Genomic DNA, 15,262 nt, shown 5'->3' with positions numbered 1-15,262 from the left:
CCTGTTTTAAGTTCATAACTTAATTAAACTGGGCCATAAGAATATGTCTGATGACAAAAATTAAATCTCCTTCCAAATTTGGCAGAATTTTGGGTCGCTTCCTTAATACTGCATGAGTGCACAATCCACCAGGCCATTATTTTAGAAAAGACCCATTAAAAAGCAAGGTTACTGTGCAACTGTGTATTCTAAGCTATTTCAATGGGACTTTACAGAAAATAAGACTGCTGGATTGTGTGACATTTTTGTCTCATGAAGAGTAAAATGCTATATACATCATATGTCATTTTTTGTTTTTGTCTTGTGTTGCCATCTAATGCATTATAGTGTTGCTTAATGTAAAAAAGTCTCAGTTAATTGATCAAACTGTCCTCAGACCTGGGAAAATAGAACTTTCCTTATTAAGGCCAAATCCCTAAAACAGCAAAACGTTGTTTGACTTTCTACTCTTTTCTGAATTTGTCTGGTCTCCAGAATCTCCCTCCTAAATATTCTGGTTTAGAAATACAGATCACGCTTCAAACACGTACTGTTACTTGTTCCTTTTTTTTAAAAGCAGCAATAGGTAATATTCAAAATACCACTTAGATTTTCGAACACAATGAAACATTTGCTATATTGGTTTTTAAATAATCAGACAATTGTGATTAAATATTCATCCCACTAACCATTTACAAACTGTTGAGCCATCTCCTTTTTCCCTGGAATTAATGCAAGCACACCTCTGAGATTCACTATCTTGTTAAATATTAAGGGGATGCTACATTTAAGTAAATGCTGACTTCACACAGGCTAAGAATAAAACATTTAGCTCTAAGCACTGTGACACAAATTATCTTATGTTTATTCTAAATGGATATTGCAGAGCATAGTAAAAAAAAAAGCAAGGCAGAAACTATTTTGAGCCCTCCTCAGTACACCTAAATTAATAATTGAGTGATGACTTTGGGTGTTGAATTTAATGTAAAAGGGGGTGTCAATCATTCAATCATTTATTTACTGTCATAGACCAAATATAATGTAAAGTGCATAAAATACATAAAAATACACACAAATACAACTAAATACAGCTAAAATTCATAAAACACTAAATACAGATGGCTAACTGTTTCTCTCTAAATCCCTAAAATTAAAAACCGAGAAAGGTAAAATAATAATAATAATAATAATAAAAATTTAATAATATCTCCCGCTTCTCCCTTCGGATCAAAGCGGGATTACAGCAGAATATTAAAATTTCATAGCTAAAACTAATGTTTCTCCGTTAAAATTTTCCCTCTAAAATTTGTTTACGAGTAGTAATAGTACAGGCAAAGAACATAGCAACCTTCTCTGTAATTTGAGCATCAGGGTTCCCAAGTAGGAGGAAGAGATAAAATCTTTCTGTTCTCCCTGGAAATTTGTGTAAAATTGGAGTGATTAGTCTAAAATGAATACCTTGCTAAAATGGATAGTACAAAAAAAATTATCATTTGACTCGAGGTAAATGCCTTGCAATGGGAACATGACCACCACATTATGCTCCAAGAATCTGGAACAGTCTCCCTGAGGAGATCCGCTCGGCAACCTCGTTAGAAACATTCAGAAAAGCGATTAAAACCGAGCTTTTTAGCTGAGCATACCCCACCTGATATGAATACCCCCCTGAGATGAATGACTTGCCCTGTCTGTGTATGATCCCTGCCTTGTTTGTTGATGCTATTGTTACTGTATGATGTTGTATATTTTATTGTTTTTAGCTGCTTTTAATTGTATTTTTATGTAAACACTTTGTGCTTTTTTAGTCTGTAACCCCGCTTCGATCCACTGGGAGAGGCGGGGAAACATAATAATAATAATAATAATAATAATAATAATAATAATAATAATAATTAGTCTCAAAGAGACGCAGTAAACAGCCTGAGTGGACATACCTCCTGGGTTGCTATGTTCCACAAACCTCACATCTCTTAAAAGAATAAGAGGATTGCACTTCGAGACAGAATAGAGAGCATGCGGTCATTAACAAGCTAGGTCAAACACCAAGAGAGCACCAACCAAATCAAAGGAAAAACCCGAGAATAGTAGTCACCACCAAAATCATCACCAGACAAAATTACACCCAAGATGGAGGAAAAATCTAAAGAATGGTTGGAAACGTAGCCACGTCAAGAAATAACCATATACAGAACATTAGACAGGTTCTCGATGTTGTTCAAGCGGTGGATGAAAAGGAACTGAGGTAAACGATTGGGAACACTGAGAGTAGATTTGGGTGGGTGAAGCTACCCCAAAACTCTTGCCTAGCTACTACAGAAGGTTCTGAATATGTAAGATGAAGAGCCCTCCCTCCAGTCCATCTGCCATGGCCATGGCCTTAGAGGGATAGAAGAACCAATGAACTTGATCCCTTTCCCACCATCATTCCCTTCTCTTTCTGTGTCATGTCTTATTAAATTGTAATCCTGAAGGCAGGGAATTGTCTAATTAAAAAAAGTAAGCTGCTCTGATAACCTTTGTGCCCGAAGAGCGGGGTATAAATAACTCCAAATAAATAATATGCTCTGGGTAGGTGCAGGAAAACCATGGTGTGTCAACCACAAGAGACCACAAAGAAGAATTTTCTTTATATAACATGCAAAATGAGTTAAAATGTGCTGCCCCTTCTGTTTACCACAAGTTATCACAGTGGGTATCCAATTTAACTATACAATACAAAGGGAAGTTGATCAAGGGGGAAATGAGCAAAGACATTTAGGTCAAGGCTATGTCTTAAAATATCTAAAGGAGGAATATTAGGGAGGTAGAACAGTTATGAAAAATGTGTTCTTGTAAGTAATGAAGCAATCAGTATGAAGTATGGGTCACAAACCTTCATCAGCTCTCCATATTGTATGAAGAACCGATCTCTGAATATTATATATTGTTTTGTTTCTATCTCATAGTGGAAATCTCACTGTCACTGTGTTTCCTGCTGATTTACTGCTCTAGTCTCTCAGACACCCTGTGCAGCTGTGGGCCAGGAACTCACACCTCCAAGGTGGCAGTATAAAGAGGACACTCACTTCTGGTTAACAATCTTCTGACAGCAAGAGAAGGCAAGCAATAAAACGATTTTATTATTTATTTCCTTCCTTATATTGCACCCTAAAACAAGAAGTTCTGCTAATGTTACACAATGGGGCTTTTCCCACATTTGGAATACACAAGAAAGAGTAGTCTGTCAAATTTCCTTGATGTCCCCACCTAGTGAACACTGGGCCTCTACAGGCACTTAGAAAACTATTATAAGTTATGGCTTTAGCACTCAGTTATCTTTCTCTTTTTGTTACTTTTGCAGCAGAACATTGCTGGCTCTTAAGGATAGCAGCTATTTGCTTTATCAATGTTTCTGATGGAATGGTGTGCTCAGATTCCACTGAAATTAAAGCTCTCCAAATGGCAAGGAATCAATAACCTCAGTAACATGAGCCATTCTTCTCTCTTTATTAATCATCACCAGAAAGCATTCCCACAGTTTAACTATCTTAGTATTGTTGTGGTGTGCTGCAAATAACTTTATATTCATCAAAGGTAAAAGGATACTAAATTGTGATATTGTGAAATTTTTAGAAGTGTACACATTCAACTTTTTAAAAAAAGCAGAATAACTGGCTGTACAAGGAATTGCAATTGCATGACTTTACCAGAGAACAAGCCAAGGTCATGGACTTGCATGAACTCTAACATACAGTGTGCCCTTGCCTTATGTGGGGTATCTGTTCCGGACCCCTCCCCCTCAATGTAAGGCAAATGACAAGTTATGTTTGAGTCCCACTGGATAGAATGGGGCTCGTGGAGGATGCGCGTGCCATTCATTTCCTGTCGTGCAGCTTTCAGCATAAGCTAAAAGCTGCGTAAAAGGCGCCCGTGTATGACGTGGGCACACTGTATAAATATTTACATAAGCAATATAGAAAATGCTTTCCAATACTTGACTTTTTTAAAAATGATTTTGAAGCACTGGTGATCATTCATAGGTGTGGCAGAGAACATTTTCTGATTAACTGCTTGTGCTTGGACACTTTTCTCTTGACTTCCTTTTTACTTGACACCCTCACTTATCAGCAGTAATCATGATTAGTATTAAACCCACACCAAATGGTAAACAGGAATTGCAAACCAGTATTAAATCCCAGTTTAAGATAGCTTAACATTCATTACTGTTATAGTAGACACTGCTACAGTATTGTTCAAATTATGACAACTGGTTGAAGTGACAACTGCAAATGTTTAGTAACTATACAAGGGGCTGTTGGAAAGTTCTCAGCCAGACTCACTTCCCAAAATCTGAGTGTATCTTCGAAGAGTGTTCTTTTGTATTGTAAACTGCCAATTTGCAGGATCATAGCTCTAATTTCTGAATATTTTTCAGATCACTGATAGAACCATGTCAAGAAAAAGCCTCAAATTTTTGAGTGCTGAACTCCAGGCCATCATGAAGTTACTATTCTACAATAACTGCACAGGAAATTCAGGAGTGTATGATGCAAATATTGAGTGACAAGTGCCTGTCATATTCAACTGCGAAGAAGTTGTTATCTCTATGTCTAGCCCTCTGTACCCCTCCTCCGTGTTGATATCAAATTGATATCAATGGGATGTTTAAAGCATATAACCTCAAAGTGCATGAAACTGCATTGCCATATAAGGAAATGCAGTAAACTCAGCATAGGGGAGCTCAAGAGCCATGGGACTCTGTCTGTGTCTCACCTGACTTCTCAGAATAAATTGACCACGCCACAGTCCCATGGCAGCTGCCGAGCCATTTTCCATTTCATTCCATTTTTCGATCACAGCTACATGTCTGGAATGGGTAAAGTATTATCCTCTGTCATCCCCTTTAAGTCGTTATCTGCTTATATCATTATTTCTTGTGTGCATGCGTGCGCACATGCGCATGTGTGTATGGTGATTTCCCTTGATTAAAAATTAAACTGCGTTAAATCTGCACTTGGTTTCTCAGAACTATTATACAAAGGCTTGATCCCTGCTTTAGTGCCCAAGCCTTTTTGGCTGCTGTCATCTGGGCTAATAAAAATCCCTTATTTGAATATTAAGTGTGGGTACCCTCTCAGGACCCCTGCATTTTGGGTAACAAAGTGGTATGCCAACTTTCAGTATGAAGATTATGAGACTGAAGATGCAACAAGGTCTGGGAGGCCTCCAACAGGGTCAACTCCTGAAAGTGTTAGCGTGTTTTCTCTCCTGATTATGGCAGATTGGCTAATCTCACCTAAACAATTGCTGTGACACTAAAGACATCTTGGGAATGCATGACGTTTATACTGCATGAACAGTTGGCTCATGTAGAAGTTGTCAGAGAAATGGGTGCTGAAATGTTTGAATGCTGACCAGAAATGAAATCAAGTGGATACCCCCAAGTTGATTTTGCAGCCTTTTCAGCAATCTAATGATATTTTTTGGAATGACTTGTAACTACTGTTGAAACATGGTTACATCACTATGGTCTGGAGACCAAACAACAGTCCTTGCAGTAGCATCATTCAGGTTATCCATGGCTGAAGAAATTCAAGAAGCAAAGGCCTGGAGAAAAGGTCATGCCCAAAGTTTTTTGGGGCTAAGAAGGGTTGGATGACTCATTATCTTCAGAAGAGCCAAACAGTTAATACAGAATTCTACTCTAGCTTTCTGTGCTGATTAAAGGAGGCATAGAAAGATAAATGACAAGGGAAGCTGCAGAAAGGTGTTCTCTCCCCCCCCCCCCCCCCCCACAATACACTTGTTCAAGGGGCTGGCAAGATAATGGATGTTTTGAAGAATTTGAGTGCACAGACCATTCAACTTCCTCACCAGATCTTCCTCCATCTGGCTATTTCCTGATTCCAAACCTTAAAAAGCATTTGAAAGGAAGGGAATTTTCAACTGATTCAGAGATGATAGCAGCAGCAAAGCAGTGTTTCAGTGACCAGAGATCAGAATTTTTTTTGAAGGTTTAAAGAATTGACAGATGATGTGCCAAGTGTATCAAACATCAGAATAGCAAGCAATAACAAGTAGGTTTTATGGTTCTATGTCATGCTCTTCTGGGCCAGGCCATGAACTTTTCAGCAACTCCTCATATTTAACAAATTATCTGCCACATGTAGTCTTACTTTAAAAATAGTCTGCAACTGAACAACTTAATATTTAAAAAAACATGATTACAGAAATCAATAAAATTAGCATATTCTAAAGGTAATGCAGTCAGCCCTTGGTATTCATTCTGTTCCCCCCCCCTCCATTGATACCAAAATCTGCAGATGCTCAAGTATGTTGTTCTCAATGGTGGCGCAAGTATGAGGCTGTGCTACCATTAGGAACAAAGGGATGGGTGGGTGGGCTGTGGGGGTGGAGGGGTCAATACAGGACTCCCACCAAGCTGACAGGAGGGCAGTGCTGAGCATCAGGAAGGGGAGCCCCCCACAGCCCACCCATCCATCCCTTTCTCCCCAATGGTAGCACAGCCTCATGTACGTACTGTCATTGGGAACAACGTGGGCTTGCCATCTGCAGATCCTCAAATCTGTGGACTGTATGTTAAATTTTGTTTAATTATTCACATCAGCCAGGTCAAATAGCAGTCTGAATTTCTATCTTTCATTCTATTATGTTTGAATTCAAATACAGAATTATTATTTGCATGGTTTATTCTTCCAGTTATTGTTGTTTCAATACATACCTCCTCAGCCCTTTCAGCTTCCATGTATTTATCTAAATATATTCCTGGTAGTACAGATCCTACAATGGTCAATCCTTTTCCAGCTTTCAACTGAGCCGTGAACGAAAGCAGCCGAGGATGTTTTACCAACTGTTCTGAATCCAAATTCAACAGAACCAAGACTTGTGGCCTGAATATAAAAATAACATAAAAAAGGAGGAATACAGAACACAAGAATTTTATGACAATGTTCACTATAGTAAGACAGATAATAGAGTTAGATATCACTGAAAACCAGATTCTAACATTTTGTCATGCTGCATTTAATGTGACCAAGGAAGTGAACATGGGATGAGATTAAGCAAATAAGAGATAGTTTTACCAGGAAGAAGTTTTAATTAGTACAAGTGTTTATTATGTGATGCTCCTTCTAAAGGGTTTAACTTGGGATGCAGGCAGACTATGGTCCAAGTGACCACCTAAATCTGTTGTGCCATTCCCTGCTTGAACAACAAGCTACTATAACTTGGAAACCACGATGGGCAGCAAAATTTCTTTCTGTCTTGGACACTGTACATCTTTTCTCCCATTGACTGGTATTCCACATATACAATGAATGGGGTCCAATGTGTGGCTGTGAAGACATACTACCAGGGTTTCTTTCATGCTTCATAAGAATGGGTTTCCATAGTTATAATAACAAGACTACAGAGGAGTCTAAAAGAAAACTGGAATGCAGAGAACCAAAATAGGGCTGGTTACAATTCTCACTAGCAGAGGGGAAATGAAGGGAAGCAAGAGATGGACAGCAGTAGTGGAGAGATGTGCGGTCCAAGGATATCTAAAGACAAGGAAATCTGGATGAAGTTAAACGCAGAACAGACAGAGATGGAAGACAGAAGGAAATGAAATGACAAACAGAAAAATAAAGCTGAAAAAATGGAAGAAGAGTTTTTAAACAGAAAGAAAGAGATGAAAAAGAGAGAGGAAGCTTTGATGTGAAACAAGAAATTAATAACAACACATCTGGGATTATGAAATACTGGATCAGTTTAGAAATAATCACAAATCATTGTTTCTCATGATGGGAACAAACCATGAGCAAGAAGTGCACCGAACTCCCTACATTACTATATTATATCTTATCAGAGTGGGTGGGCATTAGCTGACCACCGGATGTTGGATTCTAAGTCCAATCATGCCAGACAGCATCACCAATAGTTAGGGATGATGGAAGTTACAGTACAAAAAGGACTGAATGACCATAAGTTGCCATCCCAACTCACAAGCTATGAACTCGTCTTTTAATTAGAATTTTATTGATATTTTGAAAACCGCAAATTCATATTCCCCTCCCATTCCTCATAGCATAATGCATCAACATTCCACATATGTAGGTACAAAAATATAAAGATATTCAAATTGGTTGTAAACTATTTTTAAAAGCAGACAATAAAGAAAGAGGAAATGAAAAAATAAAAATAAAACAACATACACAGTTCTATACTACAAGAATTATGAACATGTATTTTTGTTCCACATAACAATTTGAGAAATCTATTCCAAATTATTTGACATTGTTATCTTATTTTATACAGGTTGAGTATCTCTTATGTGGAAATCCAAAATATTCCAAAATCCAAAACTGTCCGCATGGGTGACTGAGATAGTGACATCTTTGCTTTCTGATGGCTCAATGTACACAAACTTTGTTTCATGCACAAAATTATTACAAATATTGTTTATAAACTTATTTTCAGGCTATGTATAATAAGGTTTATATGAAACAAATGAATTCCATGTTTAGACTTGGGTCTTATCTCCAAGATCTCTCTCCCTCTCTCTATGTCTGCAATTTTTTTTTTTTTTAAATCCAAAACACTTCTAGTACCATGCATTTCGGATAAGGGATATTCAATCCTGTATTTGCATTACATATTTTTTTCCTGAGTGTCTAACATTAGAAGACATTGAATTTAGATACAGTGCGCCATTGCCTTACGTGGGGATGCACTGCAGATTCCTCCATGTAAGGCAAATAGTGCGTATGCTCAAGCCCCATTGAAAATAATGGGGCTCATGCATGATGTGTGGTGTGGCGCGCACCATTGCAACCCCATTGTGAGGTTTTTAGCGTAAGCACTATACTAATATTCAGGATTTTCTTAGACATCCAATTTTACAAAATTATAACATTTAACCTTGCCCATCCTTTAAACTGTAGGATTTGGATGTATGGGCCAATCAAACATGCATCTTTTATAGCTAATAATTTATCAAGTAAAATATTTATTCTTGCCTTGACAACTGACTAGAAACTGTTAACAACTTAACACAATCATAAACAGGTAAAACACTGGCTTCAAATTTCCCACACCTCCAACACCAATCTTATAGCAATGGAAACAGCAAGTACATTTTTATCGCTTATCAGTGTACTTAAGCACTTCCTAAGCAGTTTACAATGTGTAAGCTAACTGCTCCCAACAAGTTCACTACTCATATTAGCAACCTCGGAAGGATGCCAGACTCTGTCGACCCTGAGCCCCTGGCTGGTATTGAACTCACAACCTTGTGGTTTGTGAGTGAGTGGCTGTAGTACAGGTATTTAACCACTATGCCACCAGAGCTCTTCTGTAGGGTGAAACCCAACCACTGAAAACAATCCAGTGTTCGATAAATCCTAAACTAGCTTTAAAAACCCACGTTTTTCATAATAGAGAGAACTGATCAACAGCAACAAAAGCTTCCAAATAGTAGCAAATATTTATATAAATAAATAGTTACTCTACTTCTTACAGCACAGTCCTACTCATGTGTACTTAATTAGGCTTACTCTCAGGTAAACAAGTATAAGATAAAATCATTTATTAAATAGTAAATTTATTCATACCTCCAGTTTTTAGTGTGAGGAGGGCCATGGTCAACCCTAAGCAAGGCATAGCGAGCAGCATTCAAGGATAAACCACGGATTCCATCTCCCCATTCTTTTTCAGCTCTGAATAGGAGAATAATAAAATCACAAATTTGTATTTTATTCATACTCAACATCCTTGTTAAGATAGCAGACTATGAATTTAATTGTATGAACCTAACTATGAGGGAGACCCAATTTCATGTTACATTTCATTTCAGACAAATACTTTTTTTGACTTTGAATCCATACCAAAATGCCTCCAGATCTCTATTATCATGTTAAATACAACAATAATGAATTGACAGAAATGAAAGATGAGGAATACAAAATTAGTGGTTAAATGCTTCAAAAATCTAATTTAATATTTTGATGGAGCTGCCATTAAGTGGAAGTTGACAAAGAACAACTTTGCAGCTCATTTAGATCATCCTTTAGTCCTCTTCCAAAATACATACTTTATCTTTTGCATAGGTTTTAGGTGACTAAGGGCCAGAACAGATGGCCCTATAGGGGCAGCATAATGCCATCCCTTTGGGCACTGGATCGGGGCCGCAGCAACTGCAGGCTCAAAAAGAGGCAGCAAAATTCAGCCCCCTTTTCAGGCGGCAAAAGGGCACCTGCCTGCCATCTGGGTGGGCGGGTGTCTTGATGCCAGCTTGGGGACGGCATCAGGGCATGTGGCATCTAAATGCCACACTCTCACGCCGCCCCCAAGCTGTTGCTTACCGGTGGTCTGTTTGGCACCTAAGGTTAACCAAAATGAATGAAGTGACCTTTGCAACATAAGAAGACAGAATAAAGACATAATCTTCTAGGAATATTCCTTGCATATTCTATTTCCCTAAAACAAATGAAGAACTGCATGAATACACACCTGCAAGAAATCTGAGGTATAATAATACCTTTGAGGTAACATGGTTCCCATTTATTTCTTATGTTAATCAAATTAATGAGGAAAGAAGTGATATTTTATCGACCTATGGTTCTATTTGGAAAGGATTAATCCTATAGTAAAAATAATTGCAGGCGGACTATCAGGATAACATAACTCATGCCCTGTGTTTTATGTAAAACATTGGCGGGTTACAGACCGCCGAAAAGCAGCGGCCTGCACCCGCCCCTTTCCCAGCTGGATCGGGGCCTCAGTAGCCAGAGCGGCAGCCGCTGAGGCCCCGATCCACCGCTTTCCAGGCTGCGGGGAAGCAGCAAAAGGCCCCTTCCCCGCAGCCTGGAAAGGAGTGTCCTTGGGGCTTCAAGCCCCAAGGACACCCCACGGCGGCTGGGCGCAGCTGTCTGAAGGCTGCGCCCAGCGATGCAAACGGCAAAAGGAGCTCCGTTTCGGAGCTCCTTTTGCAGCCGGGGAAGGGGTGCACTATGCGCCCTGGTGCGGCATGACGATGTCACGTCCGCGCCGCCCCGTATAGAGGTGGCGCGGTCGTGACGTTGTAATGGCGGCGGCTGTGTGGAATGGCTGCCGCCATTTTGTGTGCGCTCCGCGCATGCTAGGGTTGGGCGTGTCCGGAAAGTCTAACCCTAGCACACGCAGAGCACACTTTTAGGACCGTTTGTAACGGGCCAATGTCAATATTTTGTGTTGTTCTTCTACCTTTCTCATGTTAAATTCTGTATTTTTTTTTAAATGAATTAAAAAATATATAAAGGACCAGCTCTTGATACACAGATACAGCATGCTTCTACCCTACAAAATTTACCTTTCCCCATAATAATCAATAAGAGATCTTTATTTCTCTGAATGATATGAAATTCAGTTCATCTACCAATGGGTATTTTTCTAACTCATAAAACAGAGCATGACAAATTTCCTTGCTGAGTTACTTATTTGAACAACTACATAGAAGAAACAAACTCTTACCCTCTATATTCAATATATTTGTAAATGCATCCTGCTATTAGCATGGCCACCAAGGCATAGTACCAAGAGCAAATGAACATCAAGGCAAGACACAAACTCATCCCCAAGAATGAAAGAGTCCTAAAAGAAACACATATTCTAGATTGGTAACAATAATGCATCTAGATCAAGCAGAAATTACAAAAATTTCTACGTAAACACACTGCAGTATTATATGGCAAGCAAGGCATAACAGTAAAAGAACATCAAAACAAGACACAAATTAATACCCAGGAGATGAGACCTTTTAAAACCACATATTCTATACTGGTAACACCTAAATTTAGTAGACCTCACATGTGACAAGAGTAAGTAGCTGGGCACAACTGGAGAGTAAGTTTGCTTGGCCAATTCAGAAATTACAAAATACTTGGCAAGTTTTTAAGTTTTCTGGAACATTTCATGTAAGAGCTGTTTGGCGGTGGAACACACTCTCTCAGAGTCTCCTTCTTTGGAGGTTTTTAAACAGAGGCTGGATGGCCTACTGTCAGGGGTGCTTTGATTGTGAGGTCCTGCATGGTAGGGGGTTGGACTGGATGGCCCTTGTGGCCTCTTCCAACTCTATGATCCTATGAGACCACTGGCCCACTGTAAAAGTATGTGACTCTCAAATTAAAAATGCATTTCTGCACATAAATCATGCTGTCTTCTTTTATGAGAGGACACATTTTTCATGGTTAATCATCTGCTTCATCAGATGTAAACAAATACAGATTTTCGTTCTATAAGATTCTGAAATTTTGCTAGTTTTCTAAACAAGTTGCAAGTCATTTAGCATTTAAATTTTGATACTACTGAAATACCAGACCTATTTATTGTGTGCAGTTCCTGAAGTGATTATACTCTTTGTCATGTCTTTCTGTATTTTCCAGGATTTACAGATAGTTGTTTCCAAGCACCCACCAAAAAATTGCTATATACACATGTAATAGATCGATCACATTTCTATACCAAGTTTTATTTTTCTTACAAAGGGCTAAGCCATCTTTTTACCTTGACAAAATGGCAAGGCTGAGAGATTGTGATTGCTATTTGTGAGGTAAATTAACAAATGAGGCAAGCTGCCAGAGATGAACAGTACTGTACTTTGAAGGTGGAAATGTCAGAACACATACCTCTATCACTTAAGAGAAATAGTAACGTCTACAACAGGCATGGGAGTTATGTGGTCTCCAGATGTTGCTGGATTGCAGCATTCACATGACTGACCATGCTGGCTAGGGCTGCTGGGAGTTGCAGTCCAACATTTGGAAGACAGCACAATTTCCTGGCCTACACCTTCCAGAGGCTTACCCATGCTTGTGCCCTTTCTCTAAGATATATGCATGATTTCACAGTTCTGACATTTAGGCTTGGAACTACTTACATTTTTAAACAACAATAGAAAGCAGCCCTTAACTGTGTTCCTTATGTGCACAAAATTAATCTGTGGGGGTTCATTTGTTCATATAGTCATAGAAGTTAAATTTTCCAAACCTTAAGCTGCTCAAATCTATTTCTCCTGAGGATGGGACAACAAAAGCAAACCCATTAAAACAGGATTCTCTGTTCTGATGGAAGTATTTTTCTGTTTTCTCCTCCCCCTTACCCAGTCTTTCAGTAGTCAATAAAAAATGATATGCATAGTTCAACACACAAGTGAGTTAACAATAAGGTAGAAAGGTATGTACGAACTAAAAATAAATATACTGCTATTTTTAAAATTTTGCTTCGACTGTATTTGTATTAAAAAATATTTTCTAACTTTCCTGCAGTTCTTTCAAATGAAAGCTATTTGTGTACCTACACTATTTTTAATATCAAAGTATCCTTGTTGCCATTATCTGCTCTCCTGTCCATCTAAAGTAGTGCTTCTCAATTATTTTCTGTCATGCCCCCCCTAGGAAGAAGAAAACATTTCGCGCCCCCTGCGCGACTGTAAATAGTATCATTTGTCTATAAAATTGTTATAAGTACACCTCTGCATAACAGAGCCTCGCGCCCCCCTTTATGGAGCCTCGCGCCCCCCCTGGGGGGCCTGCCCCACTCTTTGAGAAAGGCTGATCTAAAGAGTAATGTGAACCAGCTAAACAAACAGGAATTCTATTTCTCCCTGTGCTTCTTATAAGTGCTTCTTTAAATATTGTATGGAATTATAATTTTAATGCTGAAAACACCCTGTAAATATAAATCATATGCTTATTCTGTTCTTCAAATGAATACATTTTCAAAGTCCATGCTGTACCAGTGATAATACTTGAAACGAGGTCTCCAGTTTGGTGTACGGAGGAGAGTCTGAACTGCACATGCCAAGTTCACAAAGAGATAGCACATAAGGAAAAACCTACAAAGAAAAACACATTTATAATTTAAATGAATATCACAATTCATTCTGGTCTTGGGAACAGAGATACAGATAAAAAAATGGTGGGGGAGAAAAACTTTATATTCCATTAATTCTCTGTCAGTGAGCTTGGTTTCTGTGTTAGTCACAGAAGAACGAAAGCCCTTTCCTCTGTGTCCAGCTGTTTTAAAAAATCCTTGAAAGACTAACTTTTGTGGGCTTACTTACAAGGCTGACTGATTTATCCAGTGTTCCTACGTCATACATTTTTCCGTCCTGTTCCACCCTGTTGTGTTAGAGTAATATGCCTTTAAATATTTTGATTGATAGAAGACATGTATTCTGTGAGACAGCCACTGACTGTTGAGTCATGAGCACAGGTTGCTACAGGTATGCATCATGCTATGTGACACTGAATGATGACTCACATGTTCTGTTGTCAGTTGTGAGTTATTGTTGAAGCAGAAGGTTGTTGCTTTGAACTAGTGTAGATCAGTTTGGAGCTGGACAGAAGATGCTGGAGTTGATTGGAAGTCAGAGAGGAATGTGTACATATGTACAGTATAATATTGAACATGTTGAAACCTGAAGATAAAAGCCTCCAAAACTTTAAATGAATCAACTGTTTGTGACTTTTTCTTTTAAGTTTAAAAAGTGGTGAGTGCACTGCCAATACCAATAGCTGTGGGTTTTTGTTTCTGTACTCTGCTGTGTATATTGTTTTGGTTGTAGCTAGGTGATTTTTCCACAGACTGCGTCAAGAGTTTAGGCCTTTATCCCTATATCGGCAGCCTCTGTTCTCTTTCCTGACATATTGGCTGTTGCTGGTGGGGAAATGTAGGATAAGATGACACAAGAGCACAGCATCTCTGCATCAAGTGGAGTATTTCGTTCTTCCCTCACACTCGAGAAATAAGCTTCTAATGTATTAATTTCAATTCATGTACATTACAGCAAACTGCAAATATCATGATGCAAGTACAACTGTAAGATTTCATAAGAATTCTAGTTGTTGGAGAAAGTTTCAGTCACTCGTTGGTTTTTCTTTCACCTAACACATTTAGACAACTCCTAAATCTTGACACTGATCAAAATTCTAGATCAGCTACTTAATTAAGTATACTTATACTTACACTTAAACTAAGTAGCATTTTCTGTCCTGACTCCCCCATTCCTGACTTGCCAGGCATCAGCTGCTGTGAAATACAGGGATTTGCTCTCTTGGTCTATCTGGATATAGCAGATTGATGTTTCCACCTCTTTTCCACAAGCAATATCCAGTTCAACAGTTAGAAACAGAGGACCTGTTACAATTCCTCCACGCAATGGTGAGGAAGGGGGTGGAGAAGTTAGCCTGCTGTTTCCCAATTAACAGGAGAATAGACCACTATTGCTCACAGAGGTTACCGCTTGTTAAGCCAGGATTGGGGG

General features: G+C 38.7%; 1 protein-coding gene across 6 annotated transcripts in view; it reads right to left on the bottom strand.

The window, feature by feature from the left end:
* The window catches only part of LOC149316866 (solute carrier family 12 member 7-like), a 126,854-nt gene that overhangs the window by 25,293 nt on the left and 86,299 nt on the right, over positions 1 to 15,262 (bottom strand). For all 6 annotated transcript variants that reach the window (XM_089516415.1, XM_089516418.1, XM_089516416.1 and 3 more), the window contains 4 exons: positions 13,733 to 13,831; positions 11,470 to 11,589; positions 9,573 to 9,677; positions 6,701 to 6,869 (listed from right to left, as the gene is read on the bottom strand). In XM_089516415.1, the coding sequence (XP_089372541.1) occupies positions 6,701 to 6,869; positions 9,573 to 9,677; positions 11,470 to 11,589; positions 13,733 to 13,831 (493 nt within the window). The remainder of the gene's footprint in view (positions 1 to 6,700; positions 6,870 to 9,572; positions 9,678 to 11,469; positions 11,590 to 13,732; positions 13,832 to 15,262) is intronic.

This window comes from Sceloporus occidentalis, unplaced genomic scaffold, assembly GCF_023333645.1.
Source record: "Sceloporus occidentalis isolate IW3139 unplaced genomic scaffold, rSceOcc1.0.p SCAF_3, whole genome shotgun sequence".
NCBI classification, from domain to species: domain Eukaryota; kingdom Metazoa; phylum Chordata; class Lepidosauria; order Squamata; family Phrynosomatidae; genus Sceloporus; species Sceloporus occidentalis.
This window is presented reverse-complemented; position numbering and strand designations above follow the sequence as displayed.